Source organism: Oncorhynchus mykiss, chromosome 10, assembly GCF_013265735.2.
Source record: "Oncorhynchus mykiss isolate Arlee chromosome 10, USDA_OmykA_1.1, whole genome shotgun sequence".
NCBI lineage: Eukaryota > Metazoa > Chordata > Actinopteri > Salmoniformes > Salmonidae > Oncorhynchus > Oncorhynchus mykiss.
The window spans coordinates 33,553,308-33,573,848 of NC_048574.1; the positions used below are offsets into that span (position 1 = coordinate 33,553,308).

The 20,541-nt window shown below is 43.3% G+C and overlaps 1 protein-coding gene, 1 long non-coding RNA gene and 1 pseudogene across 3 annotated transcripts in view; 2 read left to right on the top strand and 1 right to left on the bottom strand.

Moving 5' to 3' along the window:
- On the top strand, nucleotides 1–4,607 carry serpinh1a (serpin peptidase inhibitor, clade H (heat shock protein 47), member 1a). Its single transcript, XM_021618128.2, has 5 exons — nucleotides 1–259; nucleotides 1,633–2,254; nucleotides 2,379–2,477; nucleotides 2,626–2,858; nucleotides 3,166–4,607. Exons 2-5 carry the CDS (start codon nucleotides 1,657–1,659, stop codon nucleotides 3,466–3,468), a joined length of 1,233 nt encoding a protein of 410 aa, XP_021473803.1. The 5' UTR covers nucleotides 1–259; nucleotides 1,633–1,656; the 3' UTR covers nucleotides 3,469–4,607.
- LOC110533683 overlaps nucleotides 2,126–20,541 on the bottom strand; it is a 21,022-nt gene continuing 2,606 nt past the window's right edge. Inside the window, exons 2-3 of one of the 2 annotated variants that reach the window (XR_002475014.2) lie at nucleotides 17,241–17,325; nucleotides 2,126–3,436 (exon numbers count right to left, since the gene is read on the bottom strand). This is a non-coding gene — a long non-coding RNA (uncharacterized LOC110533683). The remainder of the gene's footprint in view (nucleotides 3,437–17,240; nucleotides 17,326–20,541) is intronic. The other variant, XR_002475015.2, reaches the window with a different exon arrangement.
- LOC110533682 lies at nucleotides 15,130–15,923 on the top strand (annotated as a pseudogene).

Genomic DNA, 20,541 nt, shown 5'->3' on the forward strand with positions numbered 1-20,541 from the left:
ACAGTGTGAATGAGCACTCAGTGTGTCTCAGGCTTTAGGACCTGGAGGGGGAAAGTCCCTCTGCATAGCTGCTCCACAGTAATGGATACAGTGGGAGGGTCCAGCTCAGCTCACTGTGCATGGAAAATCACTGCACCTCATTGAAATACTTATTTTCCCAACTTCCAGAAATTCATTTCCCACGGTTTATAGACCAGCTGAAGATCTGTCCGTGTGGAAGCTGAGAGAGATACTAGAGTAAAACTGCTGAAAGAGCCTGGTAAGTTAAAGGGGGATGAGATGAGAGTGAGAGTGGGGGAGGGATATTCACTGAACTGTGTTAACTGAAGGAAAATGTCTGACCAGGAATGTGAAAAGTCCCTCCATTTTGGGCTTAGGGTTATAAAATGCCTTTAGAGAATGTAGTGCTGCATTAGAATACAGCTTCACGTTGAGCATGTTGTAGGCCAGTTGAATGGAAAAGATGCATGTGAAAAGTTGACAGGCTAAAACATACTTCTTCCTCCATCTTCAGTGTTCACGCTTAGTTAATGGATCACATAACAGTGAAAATGTTGTGATGATCAATTAAAAGTGATTATCATTTGAGTGGCAATGCTGCTTTGAATTGTGCCTTGTCTGTAGAGTAGGCCTATCTTATTAGTAACGGCCCCACCCAGCAACAGACTATCTGTGCTCTGATCTAACGCACAGTTTGCTCTGCCATGGGGCATCTCTCTTTACATGGTGGTAGAGAGTGTCGAGACTCGAGAAAGCATCCGATCGATTACGCAGAGGTAAATGAGCTGTGTAATTTATAAACATACTGTATGTTCAGACAGATATTAATGATGATGATGATGTAAACTTGAATATCCCTCCTCCTATAGACTCTCTCACACTGTGGCAGTGCTGATTGGTCTGTTTTTTGAAATGATAGATATAATGCAAATTGAGAATGTATTGAAATCATCTGTACTTCCAACAAAACTTTGAAAACATCACATCCCTATAGCACAGACATGACAGCCTGAGTAAGCTGAAAGATCCAACCTTCTGTTAAGACAGTGAAACATTTGAAACCTCGCACCTACTTAAAAGGTCACTCATTCCAGGCCTCAGAGGATGCATACAATCCTTTTGTTTAGATTCTGCAGTTAAATCTGACCCTGTTGAGCACTTGTCTGTGTAGTCTTCCTGTAGGGCAACACTCCTTCGAGTAGCAAGATAACAAAAAAGTGATTGGTCCACCAGATGAAGCGAGAGCTTGATTGAAACAGCTGCAGTATAAACGTGGCTCTTGAGTCTTGCCTTGAACTTGGCATGGGCAAACCTGCTCTCAGATTCTCCACCAATGAATTACATTACAGACCGCATACTGAAAGCTTAGTATACCACACAGCATGTCTATTCTGCATCATTCAGGATGAATAAAGGACGAGTGGTATTCCACGTGAATCTCAGCAACAGGTTGGAGAAGTGGGTTATCTCCTTAACTCGTGCTATGACTGGCGAGAGTAAGGAGAGAAGTCCTACAAAGGTTTTCTGTTCTCAAAATCCAGGGCAAATTTCATTTAATTTTCCTCTGACACTAAAGATTTGAGACTCTGTTGCTCTGTAATTGCTCTGATGCTCTATCATGTCCCCTCTCAGGTCTTTAATGATCGTTCTGACACTATGTGTGTGACTAACCTGGTAGCCATGGCCCTACTGGCCACCGCAGCCTCCGCTGCTACTGCCACCTTGGCAGACAAGGTCCTAAGTAACCACGCCACCCTGCTGGCCAACAACAGCGCCAGCCTGGCCTTTAGCCTCTACCAGAACATGGTCAAGGAGAAGGACCTGGAGAACATCCTCATCTCCCCCGTGGTTGTGGCCTCTTCCCTGGGCCTGGTGGCCCTCGGGGGCAAGGCCTCCACCGCCTCCCAGGTAAAGACCGTGCTGAGTGCCGACAAGGTGAAGGACGAGCAGCTTCACGCCGGCCTGGCCGAGCTCCTAGAGGAGGTCAGCAACTCCAAGACCCGCAACGTCACCTGGAAGATCAGCAACCGCATCTACAGCCCCAGCTCGGTCAACTTCGCAGATGCCTTTGTCAAGAGCAGCAAGAAGCACTACAACTATGACCACACTAAGATCAACTTTAAGGACAAGAAGAGCGCTGTGAAGTCCATCAACGATTGGGCGGCCAAGTCCACCGACGGCAAGCTGCCCGAGGTCACCAAGGATGTGGAGAGGACCGATGGGGCCATGATCATCAACGCCATGTTCTTCAAACGTGAGTTTGATCTTACAAAGCACCAGCACTTAGGAGATACTCTTCTCTCTTTTGCCTTGTTTTTTCATCCATTCACATATTTACTAATTTACAGTCAATTGTATTTTACTTTCAATCTGAACAGCCCATTGGGATGAACAGTTCCACCAAAAGATGGTGGACAACCGTGGCTTCCTGGTGTCCCGCTCTCACACTGTTGGTGTACCCATGATGCACCGCACAGGTTAATCAATTACAACATGTCCCTCAACATAATATTAAACAGTATATTTAAACTGAACTGGGGTGTTTTAATTTCAGTTTGAAGGAAGATGTAAAGAAAAGCTCTAGAAATGTCTCTGAGTCTGTACTCATACTGGTTGTACCTGCAGGTCTCTATGGTTTCCACGAGGATACAGTGAATAAGCTTTTAATCCTGAGCATACCCCTGGCCCATAAAAAATCCAGCCTGGTGTTCTTCATGCCCTACCACGTGGAGTCCCTGGAGAGGCTGGAGAAGCTGCTGACCTGCAAGCAGCTGGATGACTGGATGGGCAAGCTGAAGGAGACGGCTGTGGCTGTGTCTCTGCCCAAAGTCAGCATGGAAGTCAGCCACAACATCCAGGTACTGGAAAAACCTAGACATGGCACAAGTCATTGGTGAAAACCACATTTATTAAATGTTTATGAGATGCAAGTTTGAATAACATGTTAGTATACACTAACTATACAGTACACATCCCCGATGCTCTTAGGTGGCTGAACTCCTTTACAACTCTCTCTCTCTCTCTCTCTCTCTCTCACACACACACACACACACACACACACACACACACACACACACACACACACACACACACACACACACACACACACACACACACACACACACACACACACACACACACACACACACACACACACACACACAGAAACACCTTGGGGAGCTGGGTCTGACAGAGGCTGTGGATAAGACCAAGGCGGACCTGTCCAACATCTCTGGGAAGAAGGACCTGTACCTATCCAACGTCTTCCATGCCTCTGCCATGGAGTGGGACACTGATGGGAACCCCATCAATACCAGCATCTTTGGCACCGATAAACTGAAAAACCCTAAGTTGTTCTACGCTGACCACCCCTTCATTTTCCTTGTGAAGGACACCAAGACCAACTCCATCCTCTTCCTCGGTAGACTGGTCCGACCTAAGGGCGAGAAGATGAGAGATGAATTATAACAACTTTGAGTCTTAGGTGAAGTGTTTTTGTATGCACAGGCATTTGTGTGTGTGTGTATGTGTTTGTATTTTCCTATGCAAAAGAGAGGAGGGAGAAAATGAATTGTACATTTTATAACTCAAGAGTACATTCCCATTTCATCATCTATGTGCCAACATTCATGCCTGTTTTTCACAATGCATGATTCAGAAATATATTTTTGTGTATTTTGTCCTGTGTTGTAAGAAACAAAGCATCATGTACTCCAAAAAAACATTAACTTCACCTTAACATGGTATCATCATCAAGCCTGCAATCCAAACTGAATAGAAAGCGATATTCGGTTTGGATTCCAGGCTAGTTAGTAATCACCATCACCACGTGGCATGTTTGAGTATTTTAATTAAGGGCAGATCACAGGATGGATACTTACATTAAGTATGATCTCCCAGACTATCGCCTTAAATATAAAATCAGTGTTACTCTCAGGGTTTCCTCTCCTGTCTGTCTGTCAGTCTGGGATCCCAACTGAATGCACGCTCTGTTTCACTATTGTTTCACTTTACTTTGAATTCCAGACTATTTGTTTCTACCAGTTTACTTGAGATTAAGTCAACATCAAATGACTATTGTCGGGGTATTCATACTCTTTATTAAAAATAACTAATTGTGTGATAATCTCATTCAAATGTGCTGAGCAAGTAAACTGTTTCTGTTTTCTTTACAGGTTTTGCTATGATTACCGTGTACCCGTCACCAAATATCACATTTTTAGTTTGTGAAATTCGTGTGGGTTCCAATATCTTTAATGTAAAAAAAATGTTTTTTAATTCACAAGCCTTTTCACAATCTTACTACATGGTGCTAGCCTATTGTTCACTCCCCCAAAGCACATGAATCTATGACCCAGGGGACGCGCCTCTATTTGGCTTTTTACTGATCCGCACTGAAAGCACTGCTCTGTACTCTTTAGCTAACTAACCTCTGAGTGAAAGAAAGAAAGGTGATATCTGTGGAAGACTTTTGATTAATCAGCCTAGCCCTGTCTCAACACTGTCACGTTTTGCCACAAAAAAAATATGCTTTTTTGGAACAATGGAATGGTATGAGATAGTTAGAAGTTTTCTCTTTTTTCCAATAAAATGGTAAAACAAAAGAATGTTGTAATGTGACTTGGTTCGAGGGCGAACTTATGGTGACAACTAGGATGGAATGGCAGGGTTTGTGAGGTCAAGTGCAGGAGCTAATAGGAGTTTCCAACTGATCGGCCAAAAGGAATTACAGCTATACGACTTTAGAAAATTCACAAGGTTCTGCTACCAAAGGAAATTAATATCTTTCAAAAATGTTATGCTGAAACACCATCTACTGTATGTATTGTGAGTGGCTTTGCATAACAGTGCATGTCATACTCTCCAGTGCCACATCTCCAAACCGTGACAACCTATGCAGATGTCTATAGCAGCTACTATGTCCAGATCATAGCCTTATATAATTATTGGTCAGATGGAGTGGGATGCCATAGGCAAAGAAGCCCACAGGATTCCCACCCTGGGCCGATTGAGTGTTATGGGACCATTCACATATCCAAGTTAGGTTTGCATCCCAGCAGCATACCACCCTGCATCCCACTGCTGGCTTGCTTCTGAAGCTAAGCAGGGTTGGTCCTGGTCAGTCCCTGGATGGGAGACCAGATGCTGCTGGAAGTGGTGTTGGAGGGCCAGTAGGAAGCACTCTTTTGCTCGTCTAAAAAATATCCCAATGCCACAGGGCAGTGATTGGGGACACTGCCCTGTGTATGGTGCTGTCTTTCAGATGGGATGTTAAACAGGTTTCCTGACTCTCTGAGGTCATTAAAGATCCCATGGCACTTATTGTAAGAGTAGGGGTGTTAACCCTGGTGTCCTGGCTAAATTCCCAAGCTGTCCTTTATTCCATCATGGTCACCTAATCATCCCCAGCTTACAATTGGCTTATTCATCCCTGTAACTATTCCCCAGGTTGTTGCTGAGAATGTGTTCTCAGTCAACTTACCTTGTGAAATAAAACATCCTGTGGCTCTCTTTAAGATGATCAGGTCAGACAGTTGTTGGGATTCAATGATTTGCTCCTACACCTGTGTATTAACTTGAAATATGTTGCTACTGTAGTAATTCATTACTGAGTTATTAAATAGGTATAAGAGCAAGTGTTTTCTAGTTGGTCAAAGGAGTAAACTGAAATCTACAGTAAGTCTAAGTGTTTTATAATTCTAATAGGCTCCATGCATGCCTATCTGTAATCATGTGGCACTGGGGATCATTTAGGCATCTCTCTCCATCTATTGGCTTACAATGTAGGCAAACAAAATGTAACATCCCATGGGCTCAATGGGCTTACTATTTCTCCCTTAGATCAAGAATAAGTATTGTTTTGCTTACATTTATATATTTTTAAATGCGGATAAAATGTATCCAGCTTGCATTTTTTTCATACAAATTCAAATGATGAAAAATACTTTTGACATCTTCACTTATTAAATAGTTGGTTCTCATATGAAAACATATAACATATAAATAGCTATAATGCAATTACGATCACACATCAATCTCATGATTTTCAGGGCCTGGACTTATTTATAGTTCATTTCTGTGTGTTGTAGAGCGTTGGTCCCACAGGCTGGCTTTTGCATTAATGCACCATGGCACAAGGCCACGAAACTCTGCTCCAAAGTAATATGACAAAAAAAGATCTGAAAAGACAGAGGGTTGAAGCTAGACAGTACGGGTACACTGCTTGAGTCACAGTGGTTACACGGAAGGGACTGGAGAAATGTTATGGAAGGGGGATACTTAGTCAGTTGCACAACTGAATGCATTCAACCGAAATGTGTCTTCTGGATTTAACCCAACCCCTCTGAATCAGAGAGGTGCGGAGAGGGGGCTGCCTTAATCGGCATTCAAGTTATTGGCGCCCAGGGAGAAGTTGTTGACGTTTAATCAATCATATTCAATCAAATTTATTTATTTATTTTTACATCAGCAGATGTCACAAAGTGCTATACAGAAAAACAGCCTAAAACCCAAAAGAGCAAGCAATGCAGATGTAGAAGCACGGTGGCTAGGAAAAACTCCCAAGAAAGGCAGGAAACTAAGAAGAAAACTAGAGAGGAACCAGGCTCTGAGGGGTGGCCAGTCGTCTTCTGGGTGGAGATTATAAGAGTACATGGCCATTAAGGCCAGATTGTTCTTCAAGATGTTCAAACATTCATAGATGACCAGCAGGGTCAAATAATAATTGCAGTGGTTGTAGAGGGTGAAACAGGTCAGTACCTCAGGAGTAAATGTCCCTTTTCATTTCCGAGCATTCAGAGAGAGTCAAAAACAGCAGGTCCGGCACAAGGTAGCACTTCCGGTGAACAGGTGTGGGTTCCATAGCCGCAGGCAGAAGAGTTGAAACTGGAGCAGCAGCACGATAAGGTGGACTGGGGACAGCCAGGAGTCATCAGGCCAGGTAGTTCTGAGGCATGGTCCTAGGGCCCACAAAGATCTCCTCCACCACACGAGCCCGAGGGGGCGCAAAACAGGACAGGAAGATCACGTCAGTGACTCAACCCACTCAAGGGACCTACCCTTCCTAGGAAAGCATGGAAGACCACTAGTAAGCCAGTGACTCAGTCCCCGTAATAGGGTCAGAGGTAGAGAAGCCCAATGGAGAGAGGGGAGCCGGCCAGGCAGAGACAGCAAGGGCGGTTCGTATCTCCAGTGCCTTGCCGTTGACCTTCGCACCCCTGGGCCAGACTACACTCAATCATACTGAAGAGATGAGTCTTCAGTAAAGACTTAAAAGGTCTCTCACATAGATAGGCAGACCATTCCATAAAAATGTAGCTCTATAGGAGAAAGCCCTGCCTCCAGCTGTTTGCTTAGAAATTCTAGGGACAATTAGGAGGCCTGGGTCTTGTATGTGTTGGTATGTATGGTAGGTCCAAATTGGAAAGAAAGGTAAGAGCAAGCCCATGCTTTGTAGGTTAGCAGTAAAACATTGAAATCAGCCCTAGCCTTAAAAGGAAGCCAGTATAGCGAGGCTAGCACTGGAGTAATATGATAAAAAATGTTTGGTTCTAGTCAAGATTCTAGCAGCCGTGTTTAGCACTAACTGAAGTTTATTTTGTGCTTTATCCGGGTAGCCGGAAAGTAGAGCATTGCAGTAATCAACAAGTGACAAAAGCAAGGATGAGCTTTCCTGCAACATTTTTGGACAAAAAGCTTCAGATTTTTGCAATGTTACGAAGATGGAAAAAAACTGTCCTTGAAATATTCCTGATATGTTCGTCAAAAGAGAGATCAGGGTCCAGAGTAACGCCAAGGTCCTTCACAGTTTTATTTGAGATGACTGTACCACCATCAAGATTAATTGTCAGATGCAACAGCAGATTTCTTTGTTTCTTGGGACCTAGAACTAGCATCTCTATTTAGTCCGAGTTTAAAAGTAAAACATTTGCCGCCATCCACTTCCTTATCTGGAACACAGGCTTCCAGGGTAGGCAATTTTGGGGCTTCACCATGTCGAAATGTACAGCTGTGTGTCATCCGCATAGCAGTGAAAGTTGACATTGTGTTTCTGGATGACATCACCAAGAGGTAGAATATATAGTGAAAACAATAGTGGTACTAAAACAGAACCTTGAGGAACACTGACACTTACTATTGATTTGTCAGAGGACAAACCATCCACAGATCTAAACCAGGCAAGAATGTGTCCATGTAGACCAATTAGGGTTTCCAATCTCTCCAAAAGAAAGTGAGGATCGATGGTGTAAAAAGCAGCACTAAGATCTAGGATCACGAGGACAGATGCAGAGCCTTGGTCTGACAACATTAAAACGTCATTAACCACCTTCACGAGTGCAGTGTTATGATGGGGTCTAAAACTAGACTGAAGCATTTCGTATACATTATTTGTCTTCAGGAAGGCAGTGAGTTGCTGCGCAAAAACTTTTTAAATACATTTGTAGAGGATATAGGATCAAGGTTTGGCTTTTTCAAAAGAGGCCTTATTACTGCCACTTTTAGTGAGTTTGGTACACACCAGGAGGACAGGGAGCCATTTATTATTTTCAACATACAGTGGGGAGAACAAGTATTTGATACACTGCCGATTTTGCAGGTTTTCCTACTTACAAAGCATGTAGAGGTCTGTAATTTTTTATCATAGGTACACTTCAACTGTGAGTGACGGAATCTACAACAAAAATCCAGAAAATCGCATTGTATGATTTTTAAGTAATTAATGTGCATTTTATTGCATGACATAAGTACTTGGTCACCTACCTACCAGTAAGAATTCCAGCTCTCACAGACCTGTTAGATTTTCTTTAAGAAGCCCTCCTGTTCTCCACTCATTACCTGTATAAACTGCACCTGTTTGAACTCGTTACCTGTATAAAAGACACCTGTCCACACACTCAATCAAACAGACTCCAACCTCTCCACAATGGCCAAGACCAGAGAGCTGTGTAAGGACATCAGAGCTAAAATTGTAGACCTGCACAAGGCTGGGATGGGCTACAGGACAATAGGCAAGCAGCTTGGTGAGAAGGCAACAACTGTTGGCGCAATTATTAGAAAATGGAAGAAGTTCAAGATGACGTCAATCACCCTCGGTCTGGGGCTCCATGCAAGATCTCACCTCGTGGGGCATCAATGATCATGAGGAAGGTGAGGGATCAGCCCAGAACTACACGGCAGGACCTGGACAATGACCTGAAGAGAGCTGGGACCACAGTCTCAAAGAAAACCATTAGTAACACACTACGCCGTCATGGATTAAAATCCTGCAGCGCACGCAAGGTCCCCCTGCTCAAGCCAGCGCATGTCCAGGCCCGTCTGAAGTTTGCCAATGACCATCTGGATGATCCAGAGGAGGAATGGGAGAAGGTCATGTGGTCTGATGAGACAAAAATAGAGCTTTTTGGTCTAAACTCCACTCGCCGTGTTTGGAGGAAGAAGAAGGATGAGTAAAAACCCCAAGAACACCATCCCAACCGTGAAGCATGGAGGTGGAAACATTCTTTGGGGATGCTTTTCTGCAAAGGGGACAGGACAACTGCACCGTATTGAGGGGAGGATGGTTGGGGCCATGTATCGCGAGATCTTGGCCAACAACCTCCTTCCCTCAGTAAGAGCATTGAAGATGGGTCGTGGCTGGGTCTTCCAGCATGACAACGACCCGAAACACACAGCCAGGGCAACTAAGGAGTGGCTCCTTAAGAAGCATCTCAAGGTCCTGGAGTGGCCTAGGCAGTCTCCAGACCTGAACCCAATAGAAAATCTTTGGAGGGAGCTGAAAGTCCGTATTGCCCAAAATTCCTGCTGCAGTGTGTGCAAACCTGGTCAAGAACTACAGGAAACGTATGATCTCTGTAATTGCAAACAAAGGTTTCTGTACCAAATATTAAGTTCTGCATTTCTGATGTATCAAATACTTATGTCATGCAATAAAATGCAAATTAATTACTTAAAAATCATACAATGTGATTTTCTGGATTTTTGTTTTAGATTCCGTCTCTCACAGTTGAAGTGTACCTATGATAAAAATGACAGACCTCTACATGCTTTGTAAATAGGAAAACCTGCAAAATCAGCAGTGTATCAAATACTTGTTCTCCCCATTGTAGGAGGGCCAAGCACAGGAAGTAGGCCATGACTATTTTCATAAATGAATGTGTCAAGAGATACAGCATTTAAAAACTTCAGTGTCTCCATCAATCCTAGGTCCTGGCAGTTCTGTTCAGACTCTGAGCTTTGGAGAAATATGCAGATTCATAGAGGAGTCTGTAATTTGCTTTCTAATGATAGTGATCTTTTCGTCAAAGAAGTTCATGAATTCATCACTGCTTAAGTGAAAGCCATCCTTTCTCGGGGAATGCCTATTTTTAGTTAGCTTTACGATAGTATCAAAAATAAAATGTGGATTGTTCTTGTTCTCCTCAATTAGGTTGGAAAAATAGGATGATCGAGCAGCATTCGGAAGATTTCCAAGCTAGTCGGAAGATTTCCAGTTTGGTGGAGTGCCCTTTCCGTTACAATTTTCTGGAAGCTTGCTTCAGGTCTTGGGTATTTTCTGTATACCAGGGAACTAATTTCTTGTGAAATGTTTTTTGTTTTTAGGGGTGCAACTGCATCTAGGGTATTACACAAGGTTAAATTGATCCTCAGTTAGGTGGTTAACAGATTTTTTTACTCTGACATACTTGGGTAGGCAGAGGGAGTCTGGAAGGGCATCTAGGAATCTTTGGGTTGTCCAAGACTTTATAGCACTGCTTTTGATGATCCTTGTTTGGGGTCTGAGAAGATTATTTGTTGCGATTGCAAACATAATAAAATGGTGGTCCGATAGCCCAGGATTATGAGGAAAAACATTTAGATCGACAATATGTATTCCATGGGACAAAACTAGATCCAGCAGACTGTGGCAATGAGTAGGTCCGGAGACATGTTGGATAAAACCTCCTTAGTCGATGATGGCTTCGTTAACTGCCTTGCTCAAGGGCTGAACTGCAGATTTATTTCCACCTTGCCGGCTAAGGAATTCGAACCAGTGACCTTTCGATTACTGACCCAATGCTCACCTGTCATTTTCGTGCAGATGGGGGAAGCAGACAAAGTAGCAAACTGTTAGCAATAGTTTTTAAAACTGCGATTGCAACGGGATTTATCAAAAGCTATCGGCTGAAAAAGTGCAACAAACGTTGTACAATTTGGCAAATAACCCAGAGAATGTGTCCAGAACTTGTCAAAAGTCAGTTAACATGTAGCACTTCTAACTCTATGTTCGGTCTATGGAGTTACATTTTTGTTATGTCTTTTTGTTGGCTTTTGAAACATTGTTAACGCAGCATTCCTTAAAGTATGGGTTGCGACCCAAAGTGGGTGAGGGACCTGTTAATGGTGGGTCGCGACGTAAATGTCTAATTACTTCATTAATTACTGTAATTGATTTGGCCAAGTGCAACTGCGCTCTCCGTTCAGTGCGCTCTCTGCTTATCAGCGGTCTCTGCTCAGTTTGGCAGCTGCGTGAGTGGGAGAGGTAGAGGGAGATAGATGCCCGTGGTGCTTCGCCGTTCACCGGATCATTTTTCTGTAGTTTTCTTGAAGATCACTCCGCGACCCACACGTTGCAGCGCTATCGTTCAAGCCACTGACTTGTTATTACCACTCGCCATCACTAACTGCTGTCATCAAAAGGCCTCAAGCTAGCCACAAGTTCTGACTGAGCTCAATCGTGATGAAAAGCAAATAGAACGATTACTCTCTCTCTTGGTTTCATACAAACTTCGAGAAATAACGATGAGCGCCCACAATATGTTTTGTGTGGGGAAGTGCTTAGTAGGGTAGTGCATAGTAATGAGTCTCTCAAAACTAACAAATTAATAAAACGACACGTCCTGACCACACATCCAGGCACAACATGACGGTAAACCCAGGGAGTTCTTTAAGAACAGGGCAGAATGCTTCAGGAAACAGTGCTACGAAAGTAGAAAAGTCAACTAGCAATGCATTGTTGTCATTTTAGAACAGATGATGATAAGCAGAAATAAGGGAGTACTATCTCTCATAGTAGTAGATGTGAGTTTCTCTTTCAAACAATTCCCTGGCCTTGTAACGTTACACAGCAAATAGCTAACATTAGCCAAAGCAACCCCAAGAAACAGTACAGATGAAGATGAAAAATGATCAGGCCTACTATAAATTTTACTGTAGAAATTATTGTTGAAAACAAGTCTAGGTTGGAACTGTTGTTGTTACAACTAATATGTTTTATTCTGAACTGGAATAAACTGATTGAAGCAAGATGATTTTTGAGACAAACACAGTTTGTCAGTTCTAGGTTGCTAATCTGCAGCTTTAAGGGGTCTCCTGCCTGACTGAGAAAGCAGTAGATGTTCTGATCCAGTTTGCACCACATACCTAATGCAAATCAGGGTTCTCAAGTACAGTGTTAATGCTGACCATGACCTCAGTGTTGCACTGTCAGAAACTGAGTCCAGAATAGACATGCTTGTTGAAAACTTCAACCAGTTACACACCTCTCATTAGGACTATGTATGTGTGTTTTCTGGTCTGTGATGTGATCAATCACTTTATTCCAGTTCAGAATAAAAAAGGTATTTTAAGAGCCACAGTTCCAACCTAGACGTTCAACAATAATTTATACAGTAAGATGTACAGTAGGCCAGATTTTTTTTAATCTGTATTGTTACTTTTTTAGTTATTTTTTTTATTTCACCTTTATTTAACCAGGTAGGCCAGTTGAGAGCAAGTTCTCATTTACAATTGCGACCTGGCCAAGATAAAGCTAAGCAGTGTGACAAAAACAACACAGAGTTACACATGAGATAAACAATCATACAGTCAATAACACAATAGAATTAAGAAAGGAGGTTGTTGGGTGTTGCTATGGTGACCAGTGAGCTGCGATAAGGCTGAGCGTTACCTAGCAAGGACTTACAGATGACCTGGAGCCAGTGGGTTTGGCGACGAATATGAAGCGAGGGCCAGCCAACGAGAGCATACAGGTCGCAGTGGTGGGTAGTATATGGGTCTTTGGTTACAAAACAGGTGACACTGATAGATTGCATCCAATTTGCTGGAGGCTATTTTGTAAATGACATCACCGAAGTCAAGGATCGGTAGGATAGTCAGTTTTACGAGGGTATGTTTGGCAGCATGAGTGAAGGAGGCTTTGTTGGGAAATAGGAAGCTGATTCTAGATTTAATTTGGGATTGGAGATGCTTAATGTGAGTCTGGAAGGAGAGTTTACAGTTTAACCAGACACCTAGGTATTTATAGTTGTCCACATATTCTAAGTCAGAACCGTCCAGAGTAGTGATGCTGGGCGGGCAAGCGGGTGCAGGCAGCGATCGGTTGAAGAGCATGCATTTCGTTTTACTAGCATTTAAGCAGTTGGAGGCCACGGAAGGAGTGTTGTATGGCTTTGAAGCTCGTTTGGAGGTTTGTTAACACAGAAGGGCCAGATGTATACAGAATACTTTGGGTTGCACGATCAAAAAGCCTGTGCGTGTGTGTTCTGTTATACATCTGTGTGATGTGATTAATCCTTTATTCCAGTTCAGAATGAAATTATTTATTGAATTTTAACAGCAACAGTTCCAACCGAGCCAGATATGTAAGAGTGTTTTTAATGGGGAAAAATAAACATGAAAATAAATTCATGGGTATTTCATTGTTATTTGTTTTTGTCTATATTGCATTTTTTTTTAAGGTATAATGGCAATGAAATGTATTTTCAAATAATTTATACCCTTCAAAGTCAAAGATAAGGTTGCGCTTAAAATTAGTGAACAAAGATACTGTGTCCATTTCCTAAATAAAACCAAAATGCAGTTATTGTCTTAGTCATGCTGGCAACAAATCTGTCCCCCCAACATTTAGAACAACACCCTCCTGTTTTATGTTCTCTCTAGCAATTTCACTGCCAAGTGTGGTTTAAGGTTTCCAAGTAGGAATATTCTATTGAAAGAGAAAAGGAAAAAGGCATTTAGACCTATGTGTGTACTACTACAATAGTTTGAGTGTACCAACTTTTTTGATCTAATATGTCACCAAATAATACACAAAATAATGCTAATGCAAAAGTAATGCTAATGCAAAAATACTAGGTGAATTTAGGAACAGCTCATTCATGTTCCAGAGTTCAGATAGCTTCCAGAGTTCAGTTGGCTTATAGTATATGGAAGATTTCAGTGAATAAGCTGTGCTTTGTACAGCCACACCTGGTGCCCCATGCTGCCCCATGGGCAGGTATTTCACCATGACGCCACAGAGCTTGCACACACACACACACACTGCACAGCTGATCCCTTCCAGGAACAGAGACTGGGACAGGTGTGACCTCTCCGGTTGACATGATGAGACATCTGAGCAGTGTGATGTTCTCTAGAGCACAGGGCCACAAGAATGACACATGTCTAATGTGCTTTGTATTCACACTGCCCTTGCCTTTGAATGAGGACTCAACTCTTTTGCCAGTTCACTGGGTTTTTACAAAGTGCAGGACAAGCGATTCAATTAGAATGCGTTATCGGACAGCTAGATATACCTATGTTAAAATATGAGACACAATACTTGTAATCAGAAGATACTATTAACATTTACATTTGATTGTTAACAGAATACATAGAAACATAATAACTTCAGAATAAATAATGCTGTAATTGAAAATTGTACACCCAAAAGTAGGCTACTGCCCCTTTAAGAGCTAGAATAGATTTTGTACCCTATGTTGTAAATCTCTCCAAATATGTTTTCTTCTCACACTATCAATAAACCGTTTATGAAGCTCTCTTAAGCTATAGATCACATATGGCAAACAAATAATCTGAACTAAAAACTCCATACATTTTGGAATTTCTGTGTATCCTTGACAATCGCTAATCAATATCTAGAAACAGCACGCATTTTTTTCAGGGAACCTGCACATCATCAACTTCTCTCTTTTGTAGCATCAATGTGAGGGTTTATGGCAGGGGAAATGGTGTTGCGGTAGTCAAGTGTGGTACGGGAATAATAACAAGCGAACCTGGGGAGCTAAAAAAGGGAACCGACCGTGGAATTCAAGCGAACTGAACTCAGACCACATCTTTGAGATTGTCTCAGTTTGTTTTTTTCCTCTTTTGAGGGGTCTGAGTTCCATTTGGAGTGTTCACACTGCACAAAAAAGTAAGCGAACTGGACTGAGTTCAAACAATTAACTGAAACGCTTGAAAACAACCTAAGATACATTGACAGCCAATTGTGCGTCGCCCCATGAACCTTACGACAGAGCCTGGGCGCGAACCCAGAGTCTCTGATGGCACAGCTGGCGCTGCAGTACAGCGCCCTTAACCACTGCGCCACCCGGGAGGCCAGGGTTTGGTTCTTGCTCATCCTTCACTACGTGGCTGCAGCGACAGACTGCCACCCGGGCTGTCTCTGTGAAGTGGAGAGCTTCAGTCTGTTCGACAGCTTCAGCCTAACCAGGGTGGACCGTAGTGGGGTGGGCCGAGGTCATGGTCTGGTGGTCCCCATTTCCATCCCTCTGGATTCCTTCCCTGGACCTGTCCTCCAGCGCCATCCACACGTCTCTGGGCCAGGGTACACCACCCTGGTCAGCCTGGACCTCAGCAACAACCTCCTCTCCAGACTCAACAGCAGCACCTTCTTTAGGCTGCGCTACCTGGAGACCATGGACCTGAGCCACAACACCCTGGAGGAGCTGGCCCCGGGCTGCTTCTCTGGCCTGCCCCTGGCTGATGTGGACCTGAGCAGCAACCAAGATCTCAGCTTGTCCAACAACCTGCTGACCACGGTCATGACTAGGGATCCACAGGTGCTGAGCCCTCCTAACATCCAGATCCTCAATCTGGCAAAGAACCTTTTGAGGGCCATGCCCAAGCTGTAGGGCCTTCCACTGAGGATTATGAGCCTATGATTATGGCCCAGATTCACAAAACACTTCTTATGCAAAAAGTTAAGCAACTTCTTAAGAAAAAAAAAAAGTTCATAAGATAGTTAGTAAGTGCAATTCCTCAACAATCTTAAGATTTCATAATTTTCTTTGGAACTTTTTAAATATCTTCTTACAAATCTTCTTAAAATGTTTGTTGCTAGGCAACCGTTTTAGCTAGTTATCTAGCAAGCAATGGCAATCATGCTACCATATTTCTTACTGAGATTACTGTAAATAATCAATACTAAAACTTTCAGATTAAGTTTGTGTGAATTAAACATAAACTAACACAATAAAATAACGATGCTATATACAGGGGGTGCCAATGCCAAGTCAATGTGTAGGGGAACTGGTTTGTTGAGGTCATTTGTACATGTAGGTAGGGGTAAAGTGACTATGCATAGATAATAAACAGCGAGTAGCAGCAGTGCAAAAATAAAGGGGGGGCTGTGGTGTCAATGTAAATAGGCCTGATGGCCATTTGATTAATTGTTCAGTAGTCTTATGGCTTGGGGGTAAAAGCTGTTGAGGAGACTTTTGGGCCTAGACTTGGCGCTCTGGTACTGCTTGCCGTGCGGGAGCAGAGAGAACAGTCTATGAATTGGGTGACTGGAGTCTTTGACTATTTTTTGGGCCTTCCTCTGACACCACCTAGTATATAGGTCCTGGATAGCACAAAGCTTGGCTCTAGTGATGTACTGGGCCGTACGCACTACCCTCTGTAGCGCCTTACGGTCAGAGGCAGAGAATGTTGCCATACCAGGTTGGTGATGCAACCGGTCAGGATGCTTTTGATGGTGCAGCTGAATAACTTTTTGAGGATTTGGGGACCCATGCCAAATCTTTTCAGTCTCCTGAGGGGGAAAATGTGTTGTTGTGCTTCATGATTGTCTTGGTGTGTTTGGACCATGATAGTTTGTTGGTGATGTGGACACCAAGGAACTTGAAACTCTCGACCCGCTCCACTACAGCCCCGTCGTTGTTAATGGGGGTGTGTTCGGCCCTCCTTTCCCTGTAGCCCACGATCATCTCCTTTGCCTTGCTCACGTTGAGGGAGAGGTTGTTGTCCTGGCTCCACACTGCCAGGCCTCTTACGTCCTCCCATCATTGTTGGTGATCAGGCCTACCACTGTTGTGTCATCAAACTTAATGATGGTGTTGGAGTCGTGCTTGGCCACGCAGTCGTGGGTGAACAGGGAGTACAGGAGGGGACTAAGCATGCACCCCTGAGTGTCCCCAGTGTTGAGAACTGAACTAAACTTGCAGAGAGTTATGTCAAGAATGCTGTAGAAGGCTTACCATTCATCAGATGTTGGTTGACTTACTTTTCTCAAGTTCAAGATGGTCCATCTTAATACCATCTTGTTAACATCATGATGAAGATCTAGAAGGACAAGACAGAAATTATTACCTGCATTTTATGCAGATGAGTTGTACCAAGTTTTCAATCCCTCTCCTATTTTTCAGTGTACCTATAAACTGGTATTTCTGGCTAGTATGTCACAGCTTCCTGAGTCCTCTATTTGTACTGGTCATCTAAACCTTTGTAAGGAACAAAGCAGTATAGGCTATATTTCCCAATAAATGAATAGAATACACTTAAAGGGGCAATCTGCAGTTCAATCAATAACAAATCATCGCCCAGCCACTGTTTTGGTAAAAGGATACGTGATGGGGCTGGAGAAATGTAACCATTTTCAAATTCATAGACAGAGCTATGGATGCAAGGACTGACCATCGATGATATCAAAATGATAGTTTGAACCATGTTTTAAGACTATATAGTGTTTGTTTACAATTAGGCCTGTATTGTTAACGAACAATAGAGTAAAACATGCCTATATTTTCGGTTCTGATGGGGAACGACAGTTGAACTAAGCTCATGGGGCACTTTAAAGTGTCAAAAATGATTATGGTATATAAATCACCCGTTTTTTAAAAATGTATTTAATTACATGGTTTAAAGTTAATTACACAGTAATAACATGAATGAATTAAAAGCACAATCATTGTTGTACCATTTGCCAGGATGAGAACCCGAAAGTGGCCTATACCACTGATACATTTAAGAAAACACTGTTGTGAATATCGGTATGCTTCTGCGGTAACCTGCCCAAGCAAACCTCACCTGTACCAGGTTGGTTGTAAACCAATGATGTGTATAAACCCTAGAGTGCTTATGCTATGTAATGGCCAATGAGAGACTTCATAGCCACCGGCCACCATATTGGTACTCCTCAGTAGGAGCAGTCCGCCATAGGAATGAATGGAATTCTACAGTATTTCAATCAAATGTATTTAGGTGTTTTTGTTGTTGTTGTAGTGGGGACAGTAAGGTATTCTTACTATTCCCCAAAAATATATACAGTACCAGTCAAAAGTTTGGACACACCTACTCGTTCAAGGGTTTTTCTTTATTTTTACTATTTTCTAAATTGTAGAATAATAGTGAAGGTATCAAAACTATGAAATAACACATATGGAATCATGTAGTAACAAAAACAAGTGTTACACAAACAAAAATAAATTTTAGACTCTTCAAAATAGCCATCCTTTGCCTTGATGACAGCTTTGCACACTCATGGCATTCTCTCAACCAGTTTCACCTGGAATGATTTTCCAACAGTCTTGAAGGAGTTCCCACATATGCTGGATGGCTGCTTTTCTATCAATCTGCGGTCCAACTCATCCCAAACCATCACAATTGGGTTGAGGTCGGATGATTGTGGAGGCCAGGTCATCTGATGCAGCACTCCATCACTCTCCTTCTTGGTCAAATAGCCCTTACACAGTCTGGAGGTGTCTTTTTGGTCATTGTCCCGCAAAAAAAAAAAAATGATAGTCCCGCTAAGCTTAAACCAGATGGGAGGGCATATCACTGCAGAATGCTGTGGTAGCCATACTGGTTAAGTATGCCTTGAATTCTAAATAAATCACAAACAGTATCAACAGCAAAGCACCCCCACACCATCACAACCCTCCTCCATGCTTCACGGTGGAAACCACGCATGGAGATCATCCGTTCACATGCTCTGCATCTCACAAAGACACGTCGGTTGGAACTGAAAATCTCAAATTTGGACTCATCAGACCAAAGGAAAGATTTCCACCAGTCTAATGTCCATTGCTTGTGTTTATTGGCCCAAGCAAGTCTCTTCTTATTGGTATCCTTTAGTATTGGTTTCTTTGTAGCAATTCGACCATGAAGGCCTGATTCACGCAGTCTCCTCTGAACACTTGATGTTGAGATGTCTGTCGGTTTTCCTTTCCTGTGACGGTCCTCATGAGAGCCAGTTTCAATATAGCGTTAGAAGGTTTTTGCGACTGCACTTGACTAAACATTCAAAGTTCTTGAAATGTTCCATATTGAGTGACCTCCATGTCTTTAAGTAATGATGGACTGTCATTTCTCTTTGCTTATTTGAGCTGTTCTTGCCATAATATGGACTTGGTATTTTACCAAATAGGGCTATCTACTGTACACCACTCCTATAGACTGAGGCCTATACCCGGAAGTGAGGCTGACCGTGACCCTAAACTTCCCCATGAAGGCTCTCCATACCCGTGATGTGACTTGGGGGCCTCGAAGCAGACTCTGTCCTTCGAAAGACCAGAATGTCCGAAGCCCTGCTGGAACAGTGCTTCAGCGACCTAGAGTGCAGTCGGGAGACCAGAGAGAGGGATCCCTTATCACCGTGGGAACGTAGATGCGCTCAGGAGGACAGGTAGTGGGTGCGGGTTCCCTCTCCAGAGCCTGGCGAATGTCCACATCTACGTCCTAGACCACAGGGGCTAAGACTCTAGGGGATGGGAAAGCAGGTTCTCCCGGCATTCAGGTGACCAGTCCGTGATACTCATCCTTGACCAAGAGATGTTGGGGTTGTGGCGTTGGAACCTTGGGAGGCTGATCTTGTGAGCTGGTGCACTAATGATGAAGACGGGAATGTTTTCCTGATGAATGGACTCCACGGTTAGGGTGAGTGGTGTGGTGATGTGTGTGATGATTCCTGATCCTAGTGGCCAATTATCAAGGCCTTGAAACAGAGAGCAGAGCGGGTATGAGGTGATGTTCAGAGAGGAGGCAAGGGTCTGATCAATAACGTTCCCCGCCACACCGGAATCCACTGCTTGTAGGTAAGCATTTCACTGTAAGGTGCATGTCACAAATAACATTTGATTTGATGTATTAACCAAAAAATTGTTAAACAAATCAAAATGTATTTTATATTTGAGACTTTTCAAAGTAGCCACCCAATGCCTTGATGACAACTTTGCACACTCTTGGCCAATCAGAGTGGATCCCAAGTTGGGACGTACCGGACAATGCTGAAGCTGGTGCCCCCCTTGACCACAATAGGGACAGAGCCCCAGCTGTTTCCGTCTGCGTCACTCAGGCGCGGGGAGGCGTGTGACCCCAACCTCCATGGGTTCAGGGTCTGATACAGAGTGGTCACTGAGGGAGGGAGAGAAGCGATGAGGGTACCGATGTTCCCGAAGTAGGTTATCCAGGCGGATGGCCATCACGTTCAAGGAGAGGTTGACGTCTCTACATGCCAGTTCCGTCTGGACCTCCTCGTACAGTCCTCTACTGAATAGCATA